The 14704-nt window shown below is 29.2% G+C and overlaps 2 protein-coding genes across 9 annotated transcripts; both read right to left on the bottom strand.

The window, feature by feature from the left end:
• Nucleotides 1-2168: 2168 nt before the first annotated feature.
• LOC127248925 (mitochondrial carnitine/acylcarnitine carrier-like protein) lies at nucleotides 2169-4950 on the bottom strand. 8 transcript variants are annotated; one of them, XM_051271498.1, is made up of 5 exons: nucleotides 4822-4930; nucleotides 4636-4706; nucleotides 4317-4443; nucleotides 2938-3334; nucleotides 2169-2868 (listed from the first exon to the last, which is right to left on the bottom strand). In XM_051271498.1, the coding sequence occupies exons 4-5, from the start codon at nucleotides 3327-3329 to the stop codon at nucleotides 2394-2396; spliced, it is 867 nt and encodes a 288-aa protein (XP_051127455.1). In that variant the 5' UTR covers nucleotides 3330-3334; nucleotides 4317-4443; nucleotides 4636-4706; nucleotides 4822-4930; the 3' UTR covers nucleotides 2169-2393. The 8 variants fall into 8 exon arrangements, with proteins under 8 accessions (XP_051127455.1, XP_051127454.1, XP_051127460.1 ...); XM_051271497.1 differs by lacking the exon at nucleotides 4636-4706 and having other exon boundaries at nucleotides 4822-4950; XM_051271503.1 differs by lacking the exon at nucleotides 4636-4706 and having other exon boundaries at nucleotides 4329-4443; nucleotides 4822-4950.
• A 5316-nt stretch (nucleotides 4951-10266) lies between these two features.
• Nucleotides 10267-12525, bottom strand: LOC127248751 (uncharacterized). The gene is made up of 3 exons (XM_051271268.1): nucleotides 11980-12525; nucleotides 11776-11846; nucleotides 10267-10834 (listed from the first exon to the last, which is right to left on the bottom strand). The coding sequence occupies exons 1-3, from the start codon at nucleotides 12448-12450 to the stop codon at nucleotides 10351-10353; spliced, it is 1026 nt and encodes a 341-aa protein (XP_051127225.1). The 5' UTR covers nucleotides 12451-12525; the 3' UTR covers nucleotides 10267-10350.
• Between the last annotated feature and the right edge of the window lie 2179 nt (nucleotides 12526-14704).

The raw sequence follows: 14704 nt of genomic DNA, 5'->3' as shown, positions 1-14704 counted from the left end.
TTTCTATTATAATAAAAATAAGTTCACATATATTGGTTAATGGTAGTCTATAAAATAATTTTTAATATTTTTGTTATTGCAAGTATAAAGAAATGAATACTTTTGTAAAAATAAGAAATATTTTGATATTTATAAATAAATTATTTTTATTGTAATAGAAAATTGATATTTTTTAATAAGATAAACAAAAATGATAAAAATAGTTTATTGAGTCGAGACAAATGGAACACATAGACTACAAAGAGTAAAAATCTTAAAATTCTCTTATACACTTTCACTAAATAATACTCTATCCGTTCATTTAATAAGTTTACATTTACTTTTTGTGTCATTATACTTAACATTAAAAATATTCTTATATTTGTATTATAAAACACTAATAGAAGTTTTTTTTTTTTTTTTTTTTGTCTTTTTTCCTTAATTTTTAGTATATTTTGATATAATAATTAATATTCAAATATCAAAAATAAAAATCAAATATATACTTTCAAAATCGACGGAACGAGTAAAATACTAATACTCTCTTTGTACGCTAAAATTATATAAATATTTAAAATTCTAATACTCTCTTTTAAAGTAGTACTCTCTTTAATCAATAATAATTAATTTGTTACTATTTTTTTTTTACTTATATTATTATTTTTTATAACTAGTTTAATAAAATATATTTAATACTTTACTTTACTTTTTTATTTATCGTACTTTAATATTAAAATATTACTCTCTTCGTTCCAATACAATAGTTTTTTTTACAATTTTTGTCCATCCCAAAAAAATAGTCTCATTTCCATAAATAATCATATCACCATAAAATTATCTCTACTTTTTTATTATTATTACACAATTGTCACTACTTTTTACACTAATATACTCACAAGGATAAAAAATTCATTTATCCGTACTTGTGACCAAGTACCAATATAATTTCAATATTCCTTAAATCTTATGTGCAACACAATAATACTACACTTTTGGGATGGAGGGAGTATTATTTTACAAAAAAAAAAAAAAGAAATATAAAAAGTACATTTGAATGAGATGAAAAGAATAGTAATTACTCCATCCTTCTCATTTTTGTCCGTCCCAAAATAATAGTCTTATTTTTATAAATAATCATATCATTATAAAACTACTTTTACTTTTTCATTATTATTACACAATCGCCACTGTTTTTTATACTAATACACTCAGAATGATAAAAAAAATCTTTTATCGTATTTTTTATTCACTATCAATATAATATCAATATTCATTAAATCTCGTGCCAAACACCCAAACTATAATTTTGAAACGGAGAGAGTATTATTTATGTCACTTATATTTATATTTATATAAAGATAAATTATTAGTTAAATTTAAATAAAATTAATGAATAAGAAAATTGATATTAATTCAAACTTAAAAGTTTTTTTGGATTTGAATGTCCAAAACATGTTGAGTCAACATCAGGTGTAGCAATGCTTGGGAATTTTAGAAAATAGGAATTGCTATAAAAATATGGGTAATATATATATATATATATATGTGGTTTATTTTGTTGTGAGGCTAGATTGGAGGAAATATTGGGTTCTTTCGTCCGTGCAACAAATTTTTGGAATTGTGATTATGAAAAAATAATATTTTATATTTTTTATATAATTATCTATATCACATACAAAAATATACGTACATATAAATAAAAAAAAACACTTATTACAAAAAATAAAAAAAATATATTTAACTTAAAATATTATATTTTATATCACACCCAAAATATCAATAAATCCAAAAACGTTGGGTGAACAGAATTGAAGTTGAGTTTTGTAATAGTTATATCTGTCCGGGTATGGAGCCATAATAAACAAATTTTAGTTGTTAAATTTTAAAATCCATCTATGGTCTAGATTAATTTAGTGGTTAAAGTAATCAATGTGTCACGAATGTTAATTATGATATTAATTTCATCACTTATAAATTTGATTTAAGTATTGCAAATATGAAAGATAAATAATTATACAAATTATTTCTTATTTTGTGGAAAAAATCATTTCCCATGAAAAAACTAATTTCTTTTAAAATATTAGTCGTTTGAATTACAAAATCGCCCAAAAAAATAAAATAAAATTGTGCAACAATTGAATCAAATTGTAAAAAAAAAAAAAAAAAAAAAAAAAGAAACAAAAAATCAGTGATCAAATCAAACAAAATTCAATATCTTTAGCTAAACCAACAAACATACGTAAGCTAGTGCAACCTACTAACATTTTCATTTACAAATGAATTTGCTACTTCATACATAAATAAATCCAAAACAGGCCTGTAAGAAAACTGATAACTTTGCCAGATCCCCAAACTGTCCCAAATTCATTCATTCAGCAAGTTCTAACAATGGCAGATCATAGAATATCCAAGAATCATCCTAAACTAGACCTACATACCTCGTACACCAAGAAGCAAGCAGCATTCGCCGGAACGCTCCGGGCCATCGCTGGTCCGAACCCCTTGTAAAGCCCTTTACGCCCTTCGACCTTCACGATCTTTTTGAACGCGTCGATCGTGCCCGAAAACTTCGGATTCTTGTAGTCGTCGACCTGCACAATGCTTTTTACGACGTCAGTTGGATAAACTAATGCCCAAAACGATGCCCCAGCAATACCTCCCGCCATTATCAGCGACCCTCTTCCTAAACGCGAAGTATCCTGCCCGCCTGCGTAGTACTGCTTCAGCGCTTCGTAAATTCCGAACATAATCGCGTTTCCCGGAACTTCACGAGCCAATGTCGGGACCAATCCCTTGAACAGACCCAGAACGCCGCCCTCTGATCGAATCACGTGTCTCGCCACGTCCATCGGCCCGGCGTACGTTGCCGTTGCACTCTGAGCTTGTAATCTGAATTGAATACGCTCAAATTAGTCGAATTGATCGATTGTGAAAAATCGGTTGCATTTTTTAACTGACCTGCACTTTATCAACTCTGTCGGGCATGCCAAAAACGAAACGGCCGCACCAGCTCCGGCGCCGCAAACGACTTGCTGGCCGACTGTAAGAGGAGCGCCCGGGGAAGACCTCAAATGCGACTCTATCTGGCCTCGGACTGTGAAGATCACCGCATTTAAGGCCGCGACTGTTGCGAGTGGAGCTCCCATGCCTTTGTACAAACCCCTCGCCCCGTCAGAAGCTAGTGTCTGTTTAACGGCATCTATGGCCCCGGCGTATTTGGGTGGTTGGCCACTGGATGGAACCGGCGCGCTTTGAAGCTTCACCTTTATGGTGTCGAAAGGGTGGCCGCATACCAACTGCGCCGCGCCACCAAAACTCCCCGCCGTTAGATCCTTTGCTACGTCAGCCATCTGCACTGCGCAATTAGTCAAGCAAATGTTGAAACGAAATTAAGTAAAATCAAGATAAAAATACACGCAGAAAACGAGAATTTGGTGATATAGCCCGACAAACTTGTGTCTAGGGCAAATCAAGTATTTTCATTAGTATGTTTCGATCTTAATTTTAAAGAGAGTATTCAACAAGTATATATAGGTGTTAAGTAAAACCCTATTGACATTTATATGATGTTATCAGTTGGGATGTGAATGCAGATATTCTCCCGGAAATCGTTCTACTTAAATCCATCAAACCTTACAATAGCTACAGCAACCAGTTGTCGAATAAGTTGCTGACTTGTATAGCAAAGTTGCGAAAAACTTAGGAAAGCTTTCGCGATTACATTTAACTTTTAGAGAATTCTTCGATAGAGAAAATTCTTATTTGCAAGAAATATACCTAAAAGCTAGCTCATCCAAAATTACTTAGCCCCAAATGATGACATAATTTACGCTAATAAGCGAATTTAGACTGTGCCACACATGTAATCAAACAGAATGAATATTGACTATCATGATATACCAACCGTAAGTGTAAATCCGACAAAAACAAGAACATGTATACAGCAAAAAGTCGCACAGAGCAGAGGTAGAATGCATTAGTAACAAGTGAATACACACTTCACATGGAAGTTGAACAAGATTCGATTAACTAACTATTAATGTGTGGTCTGATTAAGAACATCGCATTAAACTCAAAATCGATAGTAATGCTACATATTAGTTCAAAATTTTAGAGCCAAATTCAATCAAGAACTACAAATAGCTCATAATCACATCCATATCTTACTACATTGCCCCCATTGACTTGCCCTTTTACCTTAACTTAACTTCAATGCATATATATATATATATATGTATCGACTTTTACCACAAAACTTGCCAAGAAGAATACAATCAACAGAAACTTCAAAACAAAAAATATAATTACACCATCACACTATAGAAGAAGAACCTTACAATATAAATCACCTCGCTCTGTTTGTTGTGCCCTACTGTTAAAATTAATCCCAAGTTACAATCAACAGCCAAATAAATCACCACTTCTTCCAGAAACCCCTCCACGCAAAATCAGACAGACAGCAGGCTGCCGATCAATAGCAAAAATAAGTAAATAAATAAATATTAGATTGTATTCTACCATTTTACAGAAGATTAGGGCAAATAATTAGACCTAGAAATACGGAGGAGAAACAGGGGAAGAATTGCAAAATCGAGATATTTTAATTAAACAGATCATAATCGAGATTGGATCAGAGCAAGGTATACGAGAAAATACATAAACACCGAACGCCATGGAAAGGCTGCGTTAGGGAAGAGCAAGCAGCGCAAATGAATGAATGAATGAATCTTGAACAGAGGAAGTAGAGCCACGTATATGCATAGATTAATCGATACGTATTAACACCAAAAGTAGGGCAGAGCAGAGATCGATCAATGGATAGAACAGGAAAGAGATGCAAACCGGAGAAACGTGGGCAGCGAAGGCCTCGATCGGGAGCTTCGGCCTTCGGGCATACCATTGCCATTTACCCCCAGCCCCAGGTTCCCTATAGGTAAAAACCACCCACGAGGGTTTTTGCAAGAATTTTTATTACCATCAATAATATCCAGCTATAACTAAGCTCTGTGTATTTATACACTTTCTTCTTTATTATTATTATTATTATTATTATTATTATTGTTGTTGGTATTAAGATTTTATTTGAATTAAAAAATGAAATATTCTAACACATATGATCTCATACTTACTAAATTAGGGGTCAAATTTAAACTCATGACATCATAATCACAAGATCATCAAAAATTATTCCTTAAATTTTTTATTTAACTGTTTAAATACTACCAGATCATCGTGAATTTTGAAATCAAAATTAATAAAATTTCTACACTAATGAAACACTAAGGGTCATATTTACTTTTTGTCGTTATTGTACTTAACATTAAAAATATCTTTATATCTGTATAAATTTTTGTATAAATATTCTTCTATTAGTATTATAAAACATTAATAAAAATATTTTTGCAAAATAAAACTTTTAGAGTATGATATAGATAGTATTAAATTATTATTTAAAAAAAAAAACAAACAAACTAGGGCATAAGGTCCACTACCCTATAAGAATAGAAGATTATTGTAGATTTAAGTGGGCCGAAAAAAGAGTCTAAGCCCAACTTAACTCGCTTCAGCTTAGATACAAGTTAGGTTAGATATTGTAGCGGGAAACTTCTTTAGTTTGATCCATTAGCCCATTACTCTATTGGGCTTAACACAATTGGGCTTATCTTTTTTTTTTTTTTGTTTTTTTAAATAAAGGTAAAAGTTAATATATATATATATATATATATATATTATGTTAGTTTAAATAAAAACAAGATCAGTCAAAGTTAAGTAGACCCATCTCTGGTCAAAGTCGATTTAGCTAACGTGCCAGGCCACAATCGACAACTTGAGGATATTTTAATTTAATATATTATTGTATGCTTAAATATTTCAACATATATTTAATAATAATAAAAATATTATTATTATTATGTAATAATTGCTTGATTTTTTTAGCTAACGTGCCATGCTGCGCCATGCTGCAATCACAACTTGAGTATATATTAATTTAATTTATAAATTATTGTACGTTCAGATATTTGAATATAAATTCTAATAATAACATAAAATATATATTAATATAATATCAATGCAATATAAAATTTACAATACCTGATAATCAACACAAAATTGTTAGCCAAAAAAAAATAATAATAATAAATAAAAACATACAATGTAAGAATGACCTAGTATTGGGGAGTGAATATATTAGTTTTTTTGAAAAAATATATTAAAATATTTTTGCAAAAGAAACAAATTAATAATATAAATACAATTTATTATTATTTTGACCCAATACATTTCTCAGTCACCTATTATCTAGTTTCGACAATTACAAACTAATCATAAATTAAATTTTCAACAATAAATTAAATTATTAATCTATTATCATCTAAGTAAACGATAGAATTAACCACTGAATCCTCTTGATGAACATTGATTTTTTTTTGTTTTTTTGTTTTTAAATTTTCGTCGCGTTTTCTACTTATGTTTAGAATTTGGCAAAAGTCATTTGGTTTATTTGAAGTGTCCCAACAAATCAAACTTATTAAAAAAATAATGAGTTCCGATATTTTTTTTGGTCCTACAAGATCTCTCTTTTCTTAATTTTTGGGGTATATATATATATATTTAAGATTTGCGAATCTATAAATATATATATTTTTTTGTTTTGAATTCAATTTTCTTCTATAGTAAAAATTTCAATATCTAATTATAATTTTTCTTGTTCGACTACCTCAACTCTTGCATAAAATATTATGAATCATGGAAAACGTGGTTGGTTCGAATTGTATAGCCAACACGTCTTGGAGGGAAAGCCCATTAAGCAAGTGGAAGAGTGTGGGGAAATTCAAAAGAATATATATATATATATAAATATAAATGTATATTTAAGGAAAAAAGCGTTTTCGAATAAAATACTCCATTTGTTTCGATGCAAGGTTGTCGTTTACTTTTTGCACATAAATTTTTTAATATTAGTATTATAATGAATTGTAGTGAAAAAGATGAAAATACGCTACTAGTATTGTGTAATATAAAAGTAACGAGATTTATGTAATATAATGTAAATTAAAAGCGTATTTATTATGTTAGGTATATAGTAAATTTATTAAATTAGGAAATAGTAACCTTGTTTTGAAATGGACGAAAATAGAAAGTGTCAACCATTTCAATGAGCGGATGAATATATTATTTATATTTTTCTACTTATGGTGAAATATGGTGATGACTTTACAATAAGCAATGTACAATTTTTATTTTTATTTTTTTATATATATTTTCAATATTTTTATTGACAACACAACAAATAAGGGTGGGTAAGGCATTTTTAATTAATTTTAACTTGTAAAAAGATTCCAAAAATCGAAGAAATTGAAAATAGTAAACTGTTTCTTTGTTTTTATTAATATTATAGTATTTATGATAATTAAAAAATTAATATACTATACATATTAATTTTTTTTTTTTTATTTCCTACACAGTTTCATTTTTAACAATATCACAAAACAAACATACAGTTTTGTGTTTATTTTAGAAATGAAAATATCAATCAAAATTTTTCGAAAATTTTTATGGCAATTATGTAATTGGCTGGTTTACTTAAAAGTGTAAAATTATATTATGATTTTATCTTTTTGAAATATTTTTCTATTAATTTATAATATTTTTTAATTGAATTTCTCTTGGAATGATAATGGCAGAAAATTTCAAATTTAAGCTTGGATAAATATCTAATTGATTATGATCTTGATTTGTATAAGGAAATTGCAAAAATTGAAAAAAGCAAAACATTTTTTTTTTTTAAAAAACTTATATGAAGTATATTAACAATGTTGTATTTATTTTGCGGATGAAAATATTAATCCAGATTCTTTAACAATTTTTTCGGCAACTATCTACGTGACACTTCGGCCAGTAAGCTATACAAATCGGGCGGGGGTTAAGCTGGCCTTATAGGTCAAGATGACATATTTCATCACTTTTATCCCCACTCACGTGTAGCTTGAAAGATTTCCCGATAATCATTCATCCTAAAATTATTCAAATTATCCTAAAGCAAAAACACTTAACTACAAAGTTTTTTCAAGTGGATTTTCGAAGAAAAATATACACATTGTTGATATGAGTAGTGCTGCAGATCCTATGTTGATCCGACCAAGTCAGTATTGTACTGATTTGACTGGATCAACATATGTCATATGAGTGACCAATATATGTTTATACATATCTCAATATATATTGTGTTATAAAATAATATATGCCGAGTTATAATTTAATATATGTTGTATTATAAATATGATAAAATATGTATAAATATATACTGATCACCCCTATAGCATATGCTGATATGGTCAAATCAACAGTTGATCCATGCCCTATGAGTAGTCTATTTAATCTGTATTCAACTATGAAGTATCAGATCCTCCCCGACTTAAGAATGCAACGTCCACGTTGCACCTCAAAGATCTGTCAATTGCTAGGCCCTCAATAGTCCAGTAAACGACTATGGACTGTCGCAGGCCGACTTTAATATCAATTGTGACACCCCAGCCCGCAATAAAATTGACCATACAGGTCAACACATTTAACTCTAGAGTTCCTTCAAGTGAACTTACGAAAAAAAAAAATGCGTACATTGTTGATATAAACGGTATATTCAATTAATTTAATCTATATTCAACACCAATGTATCATATTCTTCCCAACTTATCTCTATCAACTTCGGGTATCACAAAGCTAATTGGTTTTTGCTTTGAAGCGTAAGATTATATTATAATTTCATCTTTTGAATATTGCTTCAATATTTTTTCAATATAAATATGTAATGCGTTTGTTTTCTTATTATGTAAAAATTATGACGATGACAAAGATGTTGGGATGAGTTGCTTGATTGTTTTTTTACATCTAGCTGGATTTGAAATATTTTTTCTATTTATTTCTAATCTTTGGATAGAATTTAATTTGAAATGCTTAAAGGTAGAGAATTAGGTGTTTTTTTTTTTTTTGGTTATGAGTTTGGAAAAATTTTAGTTTGAATTTAGTATGAAAATAATGTTTTATGAGATATTTTGTGAGATAATTTTTTTTTTTTCAAAAAACACAAAATTCAAATAATAAAATTTAAGAAAAATTGCTAAAGAAACAAACCTTTAAGTTTGTGCAAAAATACAATTAATGATGATCTTAACTTGTACAAGAACTTGAAAAGAGTAAAAAGTTTTTGTTTTTATTTATTTAATTTTTTCATACTTATTATAATTAAAATGAAGTATATTAATAGTTTTATATTTATTTTGCAGATGTAGATATCAATCAAGATTCTTCAACAAATTTTCCAGCAACTATCTAATTAGCTATGTTACTTGAATTGTAAGATTATTTTATAATTTCATAATTTTCTTTTTCAATACAATTGTAATACAATATTTGTTTCCCAATTATAGAGAAATTGATGATGATGATGCCAATGACGATGGGATGGATTTATTGATTGTTGTTTTACACCTAACAGGTACCAAAACACTTTTTTATTTGTTTCCAATTTTATGATTGAATTTATTTTTTCAATAATCAAAGGAAGATCAGTTTAATTAAGGTTTGTCTTGTGTAATTTTGTTCATTTTTTTTTTATTTTTTTAATTGGAACTTTAGAAGTTGTGTATAAATAAATTGAATAGTTACCGCGTGTATTTGAAAAATTCAGCACCTATAATATATACAAATAACATATATTTTTATTAAAGTTGTTCATTATTATACGTGTACTGTATAAGAATATGTCATATTTTAACATCAACTCTTGTGTGTGTTGTATGTGATTGTAGCATGTGTTGATGTATTTTTTTTTTTGGATGACGTGGGAACCCGCAACCGCTTCCCGAAAGTACGCACTGGGTAAACCCTCCGCCGAATCTAATACCTGCAAACCAGATCCGACGGATGTGTTGATGTATTTATATTATATTAATATATACAATGTATTATTTGTCATAATATTGTGTGCAACACAAAATGTCTTTTTCAGCGCAATGCTAAATTTTAAATTCAACATTCTATCCGTTGCCATAAAAAAAATTGTTTTGAAGTTAGTGTTTTTTTTTTTTTTTTTTTCCAACAACCCTAAAAATTTTGTCATTTCTAGAAGTTCCAAAGTCTTTTTGAAAAACTATATGTTTATATGCATCTTTAAAAAAAAAAAGACAAAAAAAGAAAGAAAACCACATTTACCATAGAGAGAATCAAGAACATGAAAACAACTTCAAAGCACAAAGATCACTCCAATTTCACAATGAACAAATAAAGAAAACCAACAAAGAAAACTTTATTGCTAAACATATGAAGAAAAAAAAAAAAAAAACAATAACAACAATCGAAATGATCTCTACATCAAATTTTATCATCTTTATGATGATTTTCTTGATCTTCTTTGCTACGCCCACCAAATCGTCTCTGTCGGCCTTGGAAATAAACAAGAGCCTCGGCAAGGTCGACCTCGTCCAAGTCGGGGAACATTTTGTCAATAACATAGAATTCGGCATAGGCCAATTGCCAGAGCAAGAAGTTGCTGAGTCTCCTCTCTCCGCTTGTCCTAATGAGCAAATCCGGGTCGGGAATGTCGATGGAGCTCGTCATCAGGTGCTGCTGCAGCAACTCATCGCTAACATCTTCGGCTGCAAGGCTCCCTTTTTCCACTTTCCTGGCAATTTTTTTCATCGCTTGGGTTATGTCGAGCCGGCCGCTGTAGTTAAGTGCCATTACAAAATGTAGCCCTTTGTTGTTTTTGCTCGACTCCTCCGCCTCCCTTATCGCGGATTGCATCGACTCCGGAAGCCTCGATTTGTCGCCGATGGCCGAGAATCGCAACCCGTTTCTATACACATTCCGAACATGTTCTTGTTTAGGTAAAAAAAGATTGGTTTCTTTTTCTTTCATATCATATTCTCTTTTTTAAGATTCGATAAAAATGAGGTATGTGTTTATATTCTTATCAAGATTATTTATTTTTGAATAGATTTTTGTTTAGTTATTATTTTATTTTTATTTTTCATCTCGATTTATCTAAATACCATCTCCACAAAATTTAAGGTGTAATGCTTGAGTTTTTATTCTTACACAAACTTATTCGGAAATATAATACTATTATTCTTTTTAATTTATTATTTTTCTATCTTGTAAAAATGTGTCATTTTACCCTTTTTTTTTGTTTAAATTTATATTTACTATTTTTTCGTCAATTACACAAATGTTACTTGCGGACCTTACATATTTCTTACACTCATACTAGTTTAATTTAAAAATTGCGCTGATCTGATCAAGTTAACATTGTATTTGTTTTATCGGGTCAGCAACATGTACCATATGAGAGACCATCATATATTTTATATATCTCAGCACATGTTGCTGAGTTATAATATAATATAGGTTTGTATTATAAATATGTTAAAATATGTATAAATATAAGATGGTTACCCGTTGTATATGCTAATTTGGTCAAATCAACACTATGCTGACTTGACCGGATCATCGATTGATCCATGCCTCTAAAAGTTAACATTACTAATCCTATAAAATTCCGACCCTACCATTACAAAAATGGATACAAATAATATTTTGTATCCAAAAGTTTTAAGCATAATTTTATAAGACCAAATATATATATATATATATATATATATACTTGCCTATTTAGTTGATCGAAGAGAATATAAATTATAAAATAAAAACATTCTAAACAAAAACCAATGGAAAAATGACAATATATGTATAAATATATCAAAATTATAACACATAAAATAGGAGCGATTTGATTACCGTTGTATAAATTCCATGACGTATGATCGAATCAAACCCTCGTACCCTCCCATCAAGAACTTGATCTCCTCCTGTTCCCATGTATACATATACATATTATTACAATATTATGAACATATATATATATATATATAATTAACTAAACCAGATTAATGAAATTCATCAATTGAATATATAAATAAATAAAGGTAATTAAATAATTACCTCAGACCTCTTCCAATTCTCAGTAGAGAAAGCATAAACAGTAAGAACTTTAATCCCAAATTTGTACTGTGCACTGAGTAGGATATGCTTAAGGTTGGCATGGCCGGCAAAGTGCCCTTTCTCCCTCGGCAGCCCTCTCGCCTTCGCCCATCTCCCGTGCCCGTCCATGATTATCGCCACGTGCTCCGGCATCAGCTCCGGCAATAGGACATTATTATTATTATTAATTCTCTTTTCCTCCTCCTCCTTAGAATCAGAAACCTCTGTAGATGAATCCATGGCTACTGCAGACAAAGGGAATCTGCAGGCTGCCGAAACCCTAAAATCGGACCGCCGGAAACCGGCAGCTTCCGGTCGCCGCCGGTGACTGGATTTTACGGTGTGAGGTGCAGATGTCTTATGGTTCCTCAGAATCATTGGAGGATTGATCATCGATTGTGTTGTTGGCATTTTGAGAACTGTGGACGACATGTTTGGTTGTGGGAGGAATTGGAATTTGTGGATGAAATTTATACTCAGATCTCTGCTACAAATTAAAATAAATTATGTGTGTATATATATATATATATATATATTGGTGGTTCGATCTGAAGTTGGTGATGTTGTGTAAATAAATTATTGCTGTCTGCAAGGGAAGGGTGGTTTCATCATATGATCGAATCAAATAATAATTTAATTTATCAAAACCTGTCTGTCTAATCAATAATTCGGCTGAATTCTCACATGGATATATATATATATATATCTAGAGAGAGAGAGAGAGAGATTATATACAGTATGTATATATTTGTTATTTCATACCATGTTAGGTGAAATACTAGTTTATGCAGACATATTATATATATATATATACACACATACTGGCTAGTGTACCCCAATCCCAAGTATCCCCTAGCAAACCATCTTAGCAAATTTGTATAATAAAAGACTAGATGTATTCTCAATAGTCTAGTTTCAATGTTTTTTACTGCTAATTATGGTAAAATTTTATATATAGAAATACATTATTATTATTATTATTATTATTATTATTATTATTACTCCTTTCAGTCCTAGATATAATGTATAGATACCGAAATTTAGAAAAATTATAATTAGTAAATAATTAAAAATATATTTGTAAAATTAATTACAATATATATAGTACACATAATTATAGATTAAGATAATATTAATATAATTAATTAGTCTAATTAAAATAAAATAAAAATTTAAAATGAGATTAAAATATGAATAACATGAAATATGAGACTAATACAAATAAAAATTACTTGATATAATATGTTGGACTGAGGGATTATTATTATTATTATTAGTATTATTATTCCCTCTGTTCGAACTAAATAAAAACTCAAATCAAAACCTTATTTCATATCAATTTCAAACGATAATCAAACAAACTTCCGATTAATATCATTACAACAAATTCGATTACAAAGAATAAAAATATAATAATAAATCTTTACATACAAAAATACCACTGCTATTATTTAAATATTATTATTTTAGTATTCTCATCAATAGAAAATATAAACTTTACAAGTGAACAAAGATAATAAACATTATTAATTTATGATTGTTGAAATATATTTAGAAGTAATATATTATATTTATGGTAGTTATCTTATTTAAGATATTCGTAGAATTATTGTCTTATTTAGACGATTTGTATATCACTATAAATATGCATATACTGTTATGATTGAAATAGAGAATTTTAGTTTTATATTCTAACATGGTATTAGAGCCAAATTCTCTCCGGGCATATCCATGACCCGTTATATCGCGTATATATTTTTATATTTTATTAATGTATATTTTTTTTTTATCTACGATCATATTGTTTTTTTATGTCGTCTTCGTCTTTACTACTCCACTGACATAGTCTACTTTCGACTCTAATGCCGTTGAAAATCATGTTTTCGACTCTAACTCTATTGAGAGCGAGGGGGTCCTGTTTCTGACTCTAACTCTGGTGTGAGCGAGCGAGTTCTGTTTCCAACTCTAGCTCTGTTGTGAGCGAGCGAGTCCTGTTTCCGACTCTAGCTCTATAGAGTGAGCAAGTCTTGTTTTCTGCTATAGTTCCGTTGTGAACGAACAAGTTCTATTTCTAACTCTAACGATGTTGAGAGTTTTGTTTTTGACTGTGAGCCGGTAGATGACTACATCACTCTCAGTCAATCTTGGCGAATTCAAATTCGTATGTGAAAAATCTCGGCTATATCTTTTTCGGTCACTTTTGACAAACTCAAGTTTGTTCGATCATATCTTGAGTTTGAGGAAGGGTGTTAAAATATATTTAGAAGCAATATATTATATTTATGGTAGTTATCTTATTTAAGAGATTCATAAAATTTTTGCCTTATTTAAACGATTTATATATCACTATAAATATGTACGTATTCTTATGATTGAAATAAATAATTTTAGTCTAATATTCTAACAAACACTATTGTATACCAAAATGTTTTCAAACTCCGAATTGTTAACTATTTTTTAAAAAAAGAATTAATATTTTAAATATATTTAATATTTAAAAATTATTATACTCCCTCCGTCCCATAACAAAATATTCATTTTTCTATTTTAGTCTGTCCCATAACAAAGTATCTATTTTGTTTTTATAGTAAATGTACTATCTACATGATATTACAAATATCATTACAACATTCCAATATATTACACAAATACTATTTCCTTTTATATCACATAATAGTAATAAGGT

Source organism: Andrographis paniculata, unplaced genomic scaffold, assembly GCF_009805555.1.
Source record: "Andrographis paniculata isolate CXL003 unplaced genomic scaffold, ASM980555v1 Contig34END, whole genome shotgun sequence".
Classification (NCBI taxonomy): domain Eukaryota; kingdom Viridiplantae; phylum Streptophyta; class Magnoliopsida; order Lamiales; family Acanthaceae; genus Andrographis; species Andrographis paniculata.
Note: the sequence above shows the minus strand (reverse complement) of the source record. Positions and strands in the feature narration are given on the sequence as shown.